At 40.8% G+C, this 13,027-nt stretch overlaps 1 protein-coding gene across 1 annotated transcript in view; it reads left to right on the top strand.

Moving 5' to 3' along the window:
* SENP1 (SUMO specific peptidase 1) overlaps window positions 1-12,560 on the top strand; it is a gene marked incomplete at both ends in the record, with an annotated part of 55,746 nt that extends 43,186 nt beyond the window's left edge. Inside the window, 5 exons of the mRNA XM_079714716.1 lie at window positions 8,766-8,969; window positions 9,832-9,911; window positions 10,835-10,919; window positions 11,447-11,542; window positions 12,498-12,560. Coding sequence (XP_079570842.1) covers window positions 8,766-8,969; window positions 9,832-9,911; window positions 10,835-10,919; window positions 11,447-11,542; window positions 12,498-12,560 — 528 coding nt within the window. The remainder of the gene's footprint in view (window positions 1-8,765; window positions 8,970-9,831; window positions 9,912-10,834; window positions 10,920-11,446; window positions 11,543-12,497) is intronic.
* Window positions 12,561-13,027: the final 467 nt, after the last annotated feature.

Here is a 13,027-nt window from a genome sequence, read left to right as displayed (position 1 = left end):
CCTCCCACTCCCTCAGGACCCGCGTGGCTGGAGGGGGCCTCAGTGGGCAGAGGATCAGGCCCGGGATCTCAGCAGGTTCCTGGGGGTTCAAGTGGGCAGCGGAAACCTGGCCACACTCCCTTTTGATCCCCTACCCTCTCAGTGGTTCCCCAATTTACCCCTTCTCCTCCCTCAGCCACCCCTCGGGGCACCAGTCCCATCCTGCCTTCACTTCTCCTCCCCCTTCCTTCCCCCAATGACCCACGTCCTACCCAGTTGCTGGGGGTTCCTCCCGCCCCCTTAGGTGTCCATGGTCCCCCACTGGTGCCTGGTAGGTGCCCTAGTTGTGAGGAGACATGAATTCTGCGTCCTCCTAGTATGCCATCTCGACCCCCCAACATGTTTTTAAGAATGGATTTTTATATAGGCAAATAGTTAAATTCTATACAGCTTCAAAGGACTAATGATTGACAGGATTAACATTTTACCTTACTATAAGAAAATGAAACTTCTCAAAATTGGAATGTGGAAAGTGTCTGCCTTGTGAAGAATGGAAAATGAGGCTGGAAAGCTAATAACATATAGATGGGGATTTCTATATCAGGTCTGGTGATTAGTTATTAAAAGAAATTTCTAGGGCTTCCCTGGTGGCGCAGTGGTTGGGGGTCCACCTGCCGGTGCAGGGGACACGGGTTCGTGCCCCGGTCCGTGCCCCGGTCCGGGAGGATCCCACGTGCCGCGGAGCGGCTGGGCCCGTGGGCCGTGGCCGCTGGGCCTGCGCGTCCGGAGCCTGTGCTCCGCAGCGGGAGAGGCCACAACGGTGAGAGGCCCGCGTACAGCAAAAAAAAAAAAAGAAATTTCTAATTAAGGGAAGGAAGACAGGGTTAAAGAGAGGAGGAATTAGTTGCAAAAGTAGATTGAAAGTCACAATTAAACAAAAGGAAATATTTTTAAATGTATGTCAGTAATAGAAATTATTTATTATTTCCCGGAGATTGAGTTGAATAACTTCTGGAATCCAAGTCTAAGATTTTAGGTTAATGATCCTGAGGAGAGGACCACTTTAGACTTTGTGTTTCTCTTTATGGCCTGCTAATTCTGCTTCTTAGAGGGCCTAAAAGTTGTTTTATAAAGCATCAGATAAATTTAGAAATACATGGAAATTATTTAGGCATACAAGTAAATGAATCTGACTTCTTCTGGTCTTGATAGAATAAAATGGATCAGATTTACTCTTTCAACTTAACTAGAAAACTAGATAAAACATCAAGCAAGAATTTTCAGACATTGGATAACAGTGATTCCTGAGAGAAGGGAAATGAAAAGGATGAGCCTATGATTTCCACAGCTTACTGGGGTGGTGTGTTGAGGGGAGAGAGCTGGTAAAGCCTGGCAATGCCTGGCAGTCTTGTGAGTGGAGGAGACAGAGTTCAGGGAGGCCAAAGTGGCTAAGGTTTGTGAGATAAGTACTGGAGGGGAAGTTGCTGAACAAAGAGAAAGCTCCAGAGATGTGCAGTGGGCCCCCCTCAAATCTTTGGCTGAGTACTGATCTGTACATATATGGGAAGAAGCTACCAGAGCCTGGGGAAAGAACCACCAGAAAGAAGGAATCAGAACAAGCCTGAGAGCTAACACAGGTGCCAAGAATAGTTCATGTCCCAACCATCTAGAGTAGAAAAGTTGTGGGGCATTGAATAGAGTCCTCAAAAGGGCATTGCTTCAAGAGTGGGGCCAAAGTGACCTTAGAATAAAGACTGCCTGAACCCATGGTAACAAGCTTAAATACAAGTCTTGAAAGCTTGAAACTGATCCAACTAACTTAACTATATCACAGAACAAAGCCCAACAATATTTAAAGGAACACAGCAAATTCTGGTAACAACAAAACCCAACAACATGAAATTCACAATGTCTAGCATCCAATTAAAAATTCCCAGACATGCAAATAGAAGAAAAATATAACAAAGGGAAAAAACAGTCACTATAGAAATACCCAGAAAAGACAAAAATGATAGGATTAGCCAACAAAGATATTAAAACAGATATCATAAACATATTCACATGTTCAGGAAAGTAGAGGAAAGTGGACCTCATGAGGAGAAAAATAGAAAATATAAAAGACCCAAATTGAACTTCTAGAGATGAAAAATACAGTATCTGAAATGAAAAATACATGAGATGAGATTAACATATTAGACACTGTGGAAGGAACAGTTAGTGAACTTGAAAATAGAGCAATAGGAACCATTCAAATGAAATAGAAAAAAGGCTGAGAAAAGATGACTAGAGCTTAGCGAGCTCTGGGGCAGTGTCAAGCCTAAGCATGTAATTGAAGTCCCAGAAGGGAAGGTGGGCTGTAAGTGGTATCAGAAAAAATGTTTAAAGAAATAACGGTGGTCATACAGAGTGAAGTAAGTCAGAAAGAGAAAGACAAATACCGTATGCTAACACATATATATGGAATTTAAGGGGAAAAAATGTCATGAAGAGCCTAGGGGTAAGACAGGAATAAAGACACAGACCTACTTGAGAATGGACTTGAGGATATGGGGAGGGGGAAGGGTAAGCTGTGACAAAGCGAGAGAGAGGCATGGACATATATACACTACCAAACGTAAGGTAGATAGGTAGTGGGAAGCAGCCGCATAGCACAGGGAGATCAAATCGGTGCTTTGTGACCGCCTGGAGGGGTGGGATAGGGAGGGAGGGAGATGCAAGAGGGAAGGGATATGGGAACAGATGTATATGTATAACTGATTCACTTTGTTATAAAGCAGAAACTAACACACCATTGTGAAGCAATTATACTCCAATAAAAAATTAATTAATTAATTAATTAATTTTAAAAGAAGAAATAACGGTGGAAGATTTTCCAAATTTGGAAATATACTGACAGATCCAAGAAATTCAGCATACCTCAAGTAGAAGAAACACCATAGTGAAATGTATAATAATCAAATTGCTAAAGACCACTGATAAAGAGAAAACTAATGAAAGCATCCAGAGGAAAAGAGACATATTATGTACAGAGGAACAAAGATCTGTCAGAAACCATGTAGGCCAGAGGACAATATAGCTACATCTTTAAAGTACTGAAGGAGGAAGAAAAAAAGCTTGGCAACCTAAATTCTATACCAGCAAATATATCTTTCAAAAAATAAGGCTATACTTTTTTAGGCAAACAAATGCTGAAAGAATTCATCACCAGCAGACTTCTACCGTAAGAAATATTAAAAGATATTTGTCAGGCAGAAGAAAAATATGAGGTAAATGTTTCAATCTACATAAGGAGTGAAGAGCAGTGGAAATGCTCTCAGTTTTTAATATCTCTGAAAGACAATTGACTAGTCAAGTCAAAAATAAAACAACATACTGTGGGGTTTATAACATGTTGAAGTAAAGTATATGACAATCATAAACACAAAGGAGGGGGAAAATGGAAGTACATACTTGTCTAAGGCTCCTATACAATACATGAAGTGGTATAATGTTATACAAAGGTAGACTATGCAATAAGTTAAAGACATATAAATCCTAGAGCAACCAGTGAAAAACAAAAACAAAAAACAAAGAGGTATTGTTATAAGCCAGTAATGGAGATAAAATGGAATTAAAAGATACCCAATCCAAAGGAAGGCAGGGAAAGAGGAAGGATACAAAGAACAGATGGGACAAATAGTAAAAAAAGAACATGATGGTGGATTTAAAACCAACCATCTCAGTAATCACATTAAATGTAAATGACCTAACCCAGCACACCCAATAGAAATATAATGTGAGCCATCTATGTAATTTTAAGTTTTCTAGTGGTCACATTAAAAAAAAGTAAAAAGAAACAGGTAAAACTAATTTTATAATATATTTTATTTAACCCAATATATCCAAAATATGTTATTTTGGCATGTAATAAATCTGAAAATATTGTTAATGAGATATTTTACCTTCTCTTTAAAATGTGTGTATTTTACATTTACAACACAATTTGCATTAGTCATATTTCAAGTGCTCAAGAGTCACATTTGGCTAGTAGCTACCATATTGGACAGTATAAACATCCTGTTAAAAGGCAGAGATTGTCAGATTAGGTTAAAAAATATGTCTACAGGAAACCTGTTTTAAATATGAAGATACATATAGGTTAAAAGTAAAAGGATGGAAAAATATACTGTGCCAACACTAAACAAAGGAAAGATGAAGTAACTATATTAATATCACACCAAGTAGATTTCAGAGCAAGTCATATTACCAGTGATAGACTTTCCATAATGGTAAAGGGGTAAGTTCATCAAGAGGACTAACAGCCTAGATATGTACAAACCTAACAGAACTTCAAAATAGATGAAGCAAAAACTGAGAAAATTGGAAGGGGAAATAGACAAATTTATAATTACTGTTGAAGATTTCACCACCTCTCTCTCAATAATTAACTGTTTCCAAGGAGAAGTTAAATCTAAGTGATGCTTGGTAAGAGAGGAAACGTCTTGCCAAACATTAAGCCCAACTAGACAAACCTAGCACAGGGAGTAGGTTTTCCTTAGGAAATAAAAACTGTAAGAAGGGGAAAAAATCAGACAAAATGAGATAAATTAGTTAAGTGAATATGATGGGGTCTACGATATGCTATGCACTCTAACATGTGGAATAAAATGACCAGAATGGAAGTTATAGTGTTTCTAACATGACTCATGGGAAGATTCCATGTCATTATAGTTTACCTCTTTAAAGTGTTTCTTAATAGAACTAGTCCTATTGATAAACCAGGGATTTATGTGAGGTCACAGGGAGAATAATTACAGTTGTCATGACTCCATAAAAATAGATGTTGCCTGCCTCTCTTTCTCTAAAACTTTGGCAGTAATTCTAATAATTTGTTTGAATTTGCACGTGAGAAAAATCCTGGACACAGTGAGGGATGCAGTAACATAGAGCTTACCTGAAGTCTGCCTTCTTGGTTTCTATAATATTATTAGATTAGATCTTTTTAGGAGTGAGTGACCTTCTGACTCATAATATTCAGGGGTTGTTGCTTGGTTAGTCTTTTGGGTTTTGTGGTTGACAAGGATAAGTTTAATTTAAAAATCAGAATGAGGGAGACTTCCCCAGTGGTGCAGTGGCTAAGAATCCGCCTGCCAATGCAGGGGACACGGATTCGAGCCCTGGTCCAGGAAGATCCCACATGCCACAGAGCAACTAAGCCCGTGTGCCACAACTACTGAGCCTGCGCGCCGCAACTACTGAAGCCCGCGCGCCGCAACTACTGAAGCCCGCGCGCCTAGAGCCTGTTCTCCACAACAAGAGAAGCCACCGCAAGTAGCCCACGCGCCACAAGGAAGAGTAGCCCCCACTCGCCACAACTAGAGAAAGCCTGTGTGCAGCAACGAAAACCCAACACAGCCAAAAATAAATACAATTAAATCATAAAAAAAAAAAAGTTCAGAATGAGTATGTAGAGGGGAAAATCTGGAGGGGTAAAATAGGAAAACAGCTTTTTTTCCCTCTGAAAGTTATCTTGGTCTCTGCTCAGGAACACTGTCATGCTCAGGACTTTTAGAACATTTATTTCCTAAGTCAGTTATAAGGGTTCAAAGTGTGAAATTGGAAAGGGTTAAAGTCAGGATTGTATTGTGAAATGTTTTACTTCTAAATGTGTGAGAAAACAATAGTTTAGCTGGTTTACTGCGTGAGAAGGAGAATACAAATAGCAGTCATTTATGTTATTGTGGTAACATACAGGAAAAGGATTGAGTCCTTAGTTTGAAAACACGGTAGTCTTTTAAAGAGAAGCTTTTTTCAGCTTCAACCTGGCAGCTCTTCAAATAAAATCACAAAGGAATAAGACACTATAAACAACCATTCCACCCCCAGACAGGACTGCATAGACAAGTAGGCACTCATGGCCAAAGCTGCAAAGGCAGCAGGAAGGGCAGCTCTTCAGGCACCAGGAGCTGCAGCAAGCAGAGGCAAGTGTGGGCCCCAAAAGAGTGACAAGTGCAAGACAAACAGTAGGTACAGGGCTGATTTATTACTCTTAGCCCCCTATTCCAAAGGGAATTGAAGCTCTTCTGAAGCTAAGAGAGTCCTGTGTGCAGAAAGGCTCTCACCATGGAAGGGGAGGGACCCTTGTCTTCACAAAATACAAGCAAATGCTCTGACCATCACTGCTCCTCTTTCATCTTAAGCACTGTGATCCCTTCTCTCATTTCTTTTTCCTTTATCTTCAGCCCTCTGTGAGATGACGTGTAGGATTCTTTTTGTTCTCCTAACTCCTAGCTTGTTTTTTTGGTATGATTGTGTCTTGGCTGAACTACGGCAATTTTCCTCATTTGGATAGAGTAAGAGCTGAAAAACTGAGGAGAAAAACTCAGATCTAAATTCTGCCTCAGATATCAGATTACATGTCCTCAGTTAATGGGAGGGAACATTGAAGCCACTAAACTCCCTCCTACTGAGATACAGTAGAAATGAAAAAGAACCCAGACCACTCCATAGAGCTAATTAATGAGCTGACTTTGAAGGAAGCCATTTCCCTCTCGGTGGAGAAACCTTGGTTGGAGGCAGAACTGAAGCAGTGGAAGAGGGATTCTTAGTGTGGTGTCCTGATCACTAGGTCTCTGTTCCTGTTCAGCTGGCTTGGTCTTTAGCTTTATAGGTCCACTCTCTCAAAATAACAAAATGAAATAAGAAGCCAAACAACTCAGTCTGTGTAGGTCCAGCTAAACTTAATTGGTTTCTGGCACTCTTTCTTCCTGAAAAATAGGATAGTCATGAGTAGCATGACACTCATTTATGTCATCCTTTTCACTTCAGGGTAACTATCCCAAAGGTGGTATACCCCTCTGATGGGCACCTGGGGGAGATATATCTCCGGGGCTTTCATGTGCTTGGCTATCCTTATCTCTCTCTGATTTCTTCTACTTCCGTCCTAAGTCCTTGTTGCCTGTTGTAATATATAACTTTTCTGCCCCCATAGGGGGTTTGGCTTACAGTGACTGACAGGTTGTCTGCCTGTTCACTTCACCCCCTGGATTGAAGGGTTTATTTAGCCTCATAGCATGGCTAATATTGTGGGATAGAATGCCGGAGGAATCAGTCCCTTCCTGCTGATTTTCTCTCACTAGAGGATGTAGATTATAGCTGTGAAATCTGTGCTTGCTGAGCAGATCCTCCTGCATTCCTGGCTGCCTTCACAAGCCGAGAAGCATCCTTTAGCACCATTATCTTCGGGGGCAGGGTTAGATTAAAAACCTGGATTGGAGGAATCTGTGATCCTAATTGTGTCATAATTCATTATCATTATTTTAAATAACTGAGCTCCAGTTACCTATTGGGCATCACTCAGCAGAGAATTAACCACAACCTGAGTCCTCTGGGCCTGTTGTTCCATCTTCAGAGATGCAGGAAGAACAGTGTCTTTCTTCAGTCCTGGCTCTCCCTCCCACCACCCTCAGAGCTCTGCTTCATGGTGAATGTGGTTTCCCTGCAACTGCTTAGGCATCCTCATCTATAGGCCCTTTCTCTGGTCTAGACCATGCTCCGGTGTGTTCCTGGCAGTGCTCCCTGCTGCCTCCCCAGTATGTAGTTGCCTACTATTGGGCAGTAGCTCACTGCTCTGGCATTCTAGTGTGTAAATATTTGTCAAAGGACCGGGGTGTTTTCCCATTCCCCAAAAAGCATTCTGAAAAATGTGCCTGTTTTCTTAGTCATATTTCCAAGCTTTGGATCAGTTAGCCCATTCATTCCTTGCAGTTGACAGACACTGGCCTGACCTCAGCTGGCCACATAAAGTAAGTATGCAGTAACTTCCGGCACAGTAACTTTCAAGCTTTGGTACCAAGGAGTCCTGGACTTAAAGGAACCGTGGACGACATAGTCATTGTTAGAGAACACATTGTTTCATTAACATATCTCCTGTATCAAGCATTTTAATTTCTTTCACTTATACTTGATATTGGAGGCATAAATGGAATCAACAAAAATGAGGCAGCTAACCATATAGATTCTGGGGGAGAACTTTACTCTTCATGTTTGTCATTTTACTTTCAGGTCTCATGTAATGTAGATTATACTATATCCATGTCTGCCTCTATAAAGGTGACATTGCTGAGCTACTACCAGTTTAGAGATGTTTTTCCAATATAGTTGATGGTTTATTCTGTCACTCAGTTCTACTTGAGGCCAAAACAGTTTGCTTCTGCTAGGTGGCTTGTTAGGCTGAAAATGCAATCCTTAGTCATGGAGCAGAATTTTCTATCTTTGTGCAGAATCAGGAGACCTACATAGAAGGATTGAACTACTGATCTTACCTTTATTAACAGTAGACTCTGAGCTCAGGATTTATTTTAATTACTCGCACAGTCCCGATAGATTAAAGGGACTGCTAGTGTGTACCTCATTAAACTGCTTGTACTCCTTCCTTTCCTTTTCTCTGAGTCTCACCTTGTACCACCCCTTCCTCCTCATTTTCCAGTTTTTTTAACCTGATCTTCAGTCTTCTACAAGTCCGGCCAACATCTTCCCATATGTATCCAGAACCATATATATACACACACATACACACACACATCAGCTTTTTCTGTTTTCACTGTATATAACCACCTCAACACCTTCCTCCCTTCTAGTCAGAATTTGATATAGGGACATGAGGCTGTTGGGTGTTGAAGTCATAATTGAATTGATTAGGAAACTAACCTATGCTGTGCAATATAGCAACTGTGTTTCCTTCTTACAACACAACTATTTTGAAAGGCTGGAGTATCTATTTTAATACATATACTTTCTTCCCACAGATCATCAATTTCTACATGAATATGCTGATGGAGCGAAGTAAAGAGAAGGGATTGCCAAGTGTGCATGCATTTAATACCTTTTTTTTCACTAAGTTAAAAACGGCTGGTTATCAAGCAGTGAAACGTTGGACAAAGAAAGTGGATGTCTTTTCTGTTGACATTCTTTTGGTGCCCATTCACCTGGGAGTGCACTGGTGTCTTGCTGTGAGTGCCTCTTTTATTACTGATAAAATTTAAAAGAAATCTATGTAATTATAGAATACACAGAGGGTAGTGAATATTAGTTCTACATTTTCACTAGATGACTGAGAGAAAAAGTAGCGTTTAGTTGTCTAAAAATTGGATAGATCAGTGAACTCCCTGTCAAGAGTGGGAGATACTTAGACTTTGAAGAAAGCTGTGGAGTTTTCCTTTTCTGGAAATATTTTAAAAGGGAGTTAGAAGTCAAAGCAGGCTAAAGGCAAGGCATGGGGAGTAAAAGTGACTTCTTAATGATGCTGCCAACTCAGATTCTATGACTTATTTTCTGCCTAATCATGACTTGTCTTGCATACTTGGTAATTTAATATTTTTTATGACTCTGAGAACATGGATACATGAGCTTAATATATTAATAAAAGTATAAAAAGTATTTCACAGTCTGTTTTGAATTACATTTGAAAAGCATAAGCCAAAAGGAAATTCTCCAAGTAAAGAAACAAAACCTAGACTCTTTTACCATCTTTCAGAAAATGTATGGAAATTATCTCACTCAACCTACGTTCTCTGAAGAGCATGTTGTGTCTTCACTGTTACCCACAGTGCAGATGGAGAACCTGAATACTAGAAAAAGGTTTCAGGGCAATTACTGGAGCCACCAGTCAATCAGCCCCCATTGTAGTTCTGAGTAAATAATCCCCTGTTCTCTCCTCTGCAGATTAGGCATGGTATAATGCTAAGCATCCATCAAACTTGTCATGATATCGTAGGAAATCTGGCAGAAGGTTCCAAATTTCAGGGAAGGGAAAAGCTGAGAAACCAGTTTTCTTCACTTCATAAACACAGATTTTTTTTTTTAAATTCCCAGGTTGTAGACTTTAGAAAGAAGAATATTACCTATTACGACTCCATGGGTGGGATAAACAATGAAGCCTGCAGGATCCTCTTGTAAGTAGGGAGTTGAGGACAAAGAGTTTGATGTTGGGTATATGTTATGTTTTTCCAGCTATTGAACTCAGTTCTCTGATCCCTTCAATGTAGTGACTAATAAAGGAAATCTTTATCTTGAGTAAGAATGGATATTTTCCATCTAAGTAAGTAAAGTTTAATAGTAATATAGTACCAAAAATATGCCCTAATGGGGGTAATTACTGTCCCAGTGCTCTAAATACAGAGTGGAGATATACATATAGATACAGAAACTACTTAGAAAGCATCTACTCCGACCTCCTCATTTTTCAGATGAAGAAACCAAGACCCACAGAGGTGACTTAGATTTGCTCAGGTCCTACTAGTTAGTGGCTCAACTGGGAACCAGAATGCAGATCTCTTTATATCCCATCTGTTTCTCTTTCCAAAATGTCTATTCCTCACTGTACCATTTTGGCAGCCAGGAGGGGGCTGGGTTCCAGAATGGTGAGCAGTTTGCACTTAAGAAAGTGCTGTATATGAGGTATGCACTCAACAAATTGTTGATTTGGATTGAATTTTCACACAGGAGAATCAAGACTATAAATAAATAAATACCTCAGTATTGCTGGAGAAACATTTTTCTTCCATTAGATTGAGTTCTGTAGGCCCATATAAACCAAGGAAAAGAATCAGAACTTGTTCCTCAGGACGGACAGTAGGTAGAAGGAGCCTGGGTATCAAAGGCAGATGTCATGCTTCTCTCGGGTTGACAGGGCAGGCCTGAATTGTGGGACCTCCAAAGGAGGCTTAGCAGTCCAAAGATTCCCTGCCCAGTAGTATATACTGTTTTCCTTAGACGCGCAGAAGAAAACTCTTCCTAAGGATTGTCAACCCCATTCTTGCAGTGGCAGCTGTCATCAGTGTTCCCCAAGCTCATCTCATTCTCCCAATACCTTTAGGCAATACCTGAAGCAAGAAAGCATTGACAAGAAAAGGAAAGAGTTTGACACCAATGGCTGGCAACTCTTCAGCAAGAAAAGCCAGGTACATTTCTTCTTGATGAGATGGAAATCCTGAGACTAGGGTATTGGAAAGAAAAGGATTTTACTGCCTGGTCCCCAGAGACCTTCTGTGTTAGTGTCTAGCCTCACCTCAGCTTGGTCATTTGGTTCCTTGGGGAAGATAGAGTAAGCTATCTGTGGGAAACTAGTAACGTATTTCTTACGAAGAACTAGGTTTTATAAATGCCCAGCTATTTTGCTAAACTTTGATCTGTGGGAAATGTTTGCAGATTGTTTGGCCCTTGTGGGAGGGGCCAGCTTTTACACCCTTGGGTGTCATGGAAATCTAAGATAGTCTCCTGTGTGATTAATATGAAATACACAGGCTGGACTGAGATGCTGAATTTTTTTCTCTGAGCCTCTGTTGTTCTGAGTGGGGGACCAGGGTCATCTCTTCAAAATTCAGGGAAACCTGTAAAATTTATATCCTTTGGCTCTTATTTATACTCAAATAAGAAAGAAGGAAGCTTGGAAAGATGTCACTTTTTTTTATTGTTTTTGGCCTTTCAGGAAATTCCACAGCAGATGAATGGAAGCGACTGTGGCATGTTTGCCTGCAAATATGCTGACTGCATTACCAAAGACAGACCAATCAACTTCACACAGGTGAGCCAAGCCTTCAGGTGGGAGCTCTATGACCACCCTGTCTCCAGACTGCCAGGTAGATGTTTTTCCCTCCACTTGCTCCACTTAGGGGGCTCTGCTTCAGCTTGTGGCTCATAACACGGGTGGTTACTGCCTGTGCCATGTCACAAGAAAAAGGGGTAGTGATAGGCCACGTCCTGGGTTACCATATATCACATATTGTGATGTATGGGCAGAGCCTTCTTCTCCGCCCATCTCTCCCACCTACCTGAAATCCTGTAAGAAGCAGAGAACTGGGACCAGAGCAAGTTTCCTATAGTTTCCCTTTATTTGGGTAGCAGTTAAGTTTTGGAACAGGCCACACCTTGATCTAGTGTAATTTGTTATGCTGCCCTCTTCCCCTGCCCCTCACTTGATGCAGCTGGTCAGTCTTCTTATAGTTTGTGATTGTTTATTTCTGTCCACGTGGTCCTTCGGAGACCAAAGTGGATTGAGATTAGAGATTAGGGGTTATTCTGTGTCCTCCACTTAACTCTTTACTTCTGTTTAAATCAATGGCTTTACCAGATTTTTCCACCATAGCCCTTGGGTGGAGCTCACTCTTGCAGTTCCTATAACTCCTCCCGTAAAAAGTGAGTTTTTGATTTTCAAGCGTTGGATCTCATATCCTCTTAAAAGTTTAACATAGAGGACTTGATAGACACTGTTCTCAAAATTCTTGGAGACGTTTGGGTGTACCCTGGGGACTCCTGGCAATGCCCAACAAAACTTCTAAGGTTACAACAATGGAAAATAGCAATAAAGATAGTAATAGAAAAAAGCAATAGAAAGAAAAATATCACATGTGATGAAGAATGAGCCATTTGAAAGATCAGAAATTCAGCTGAGATTATTTTAGTTGAAAACCTTAATACAGAAAGGAGTGTTAGGTCTGCATACAAGAAATGAAAATAAGGGTGTCTCTGTGTCCCTACAGCAACACATGCCCTACTTCCGGAAGCGGATGGTCTGGGAAATCCTCCACCGAAAGCTCTTGTGAAGACTGTCTGAATTAGCAGACGTGGACTTGTGGGAGACCAGCTTTTTGTTGTCTACGGCCAGAGACCTTGGAAACAGCTGCTCCCAACCCTCTGTTCTTGTAAAGTCCTTGATCCTGGACCAGGCCCTGGAGAGATGCACTCACAAGCACATCTGCCTTTCCTTTTGTATCTCAGATACTATTTTTGCAAAGAAACTTCGGTGCTGTGAAAGGGGTGAGGGACATCCCTAAGCTGAAGAGAGAGACTGCTTTTCACTTCTTCAGTTCTGCCATCTTATTTTCAAAGGGCTCCAGCCTCACTCAGTCTCTAATTAGAGGCCTGAGAGCAGCTTGGAAAGACTCTTGATTTCATGTAAACTCTTGTTGTTAGGCCTTACTAAGAGGTAGGAAAGGACCTGGGCAAAAAGGTAGGGATGAAAACCACCAGCATATACACGCACACATACATACACACAGGATTTTCAAGA

The sequence above is a fragment of the Hyperoodon ampullatus genome (assembly GCF_949752795.1).
Source record: "Hyperoodon ampullatus genome assembly, chromosome: 11".
NCBI lineage: Eukaryota > Metazoa > Chordata > Mammalia > Artiodactyla > Ziphiidae > Hyperoodon > Hyperoodon ampullatus.
This window is presented reverse-complemented; position numbering and strand designations above follow the sequence as displayed.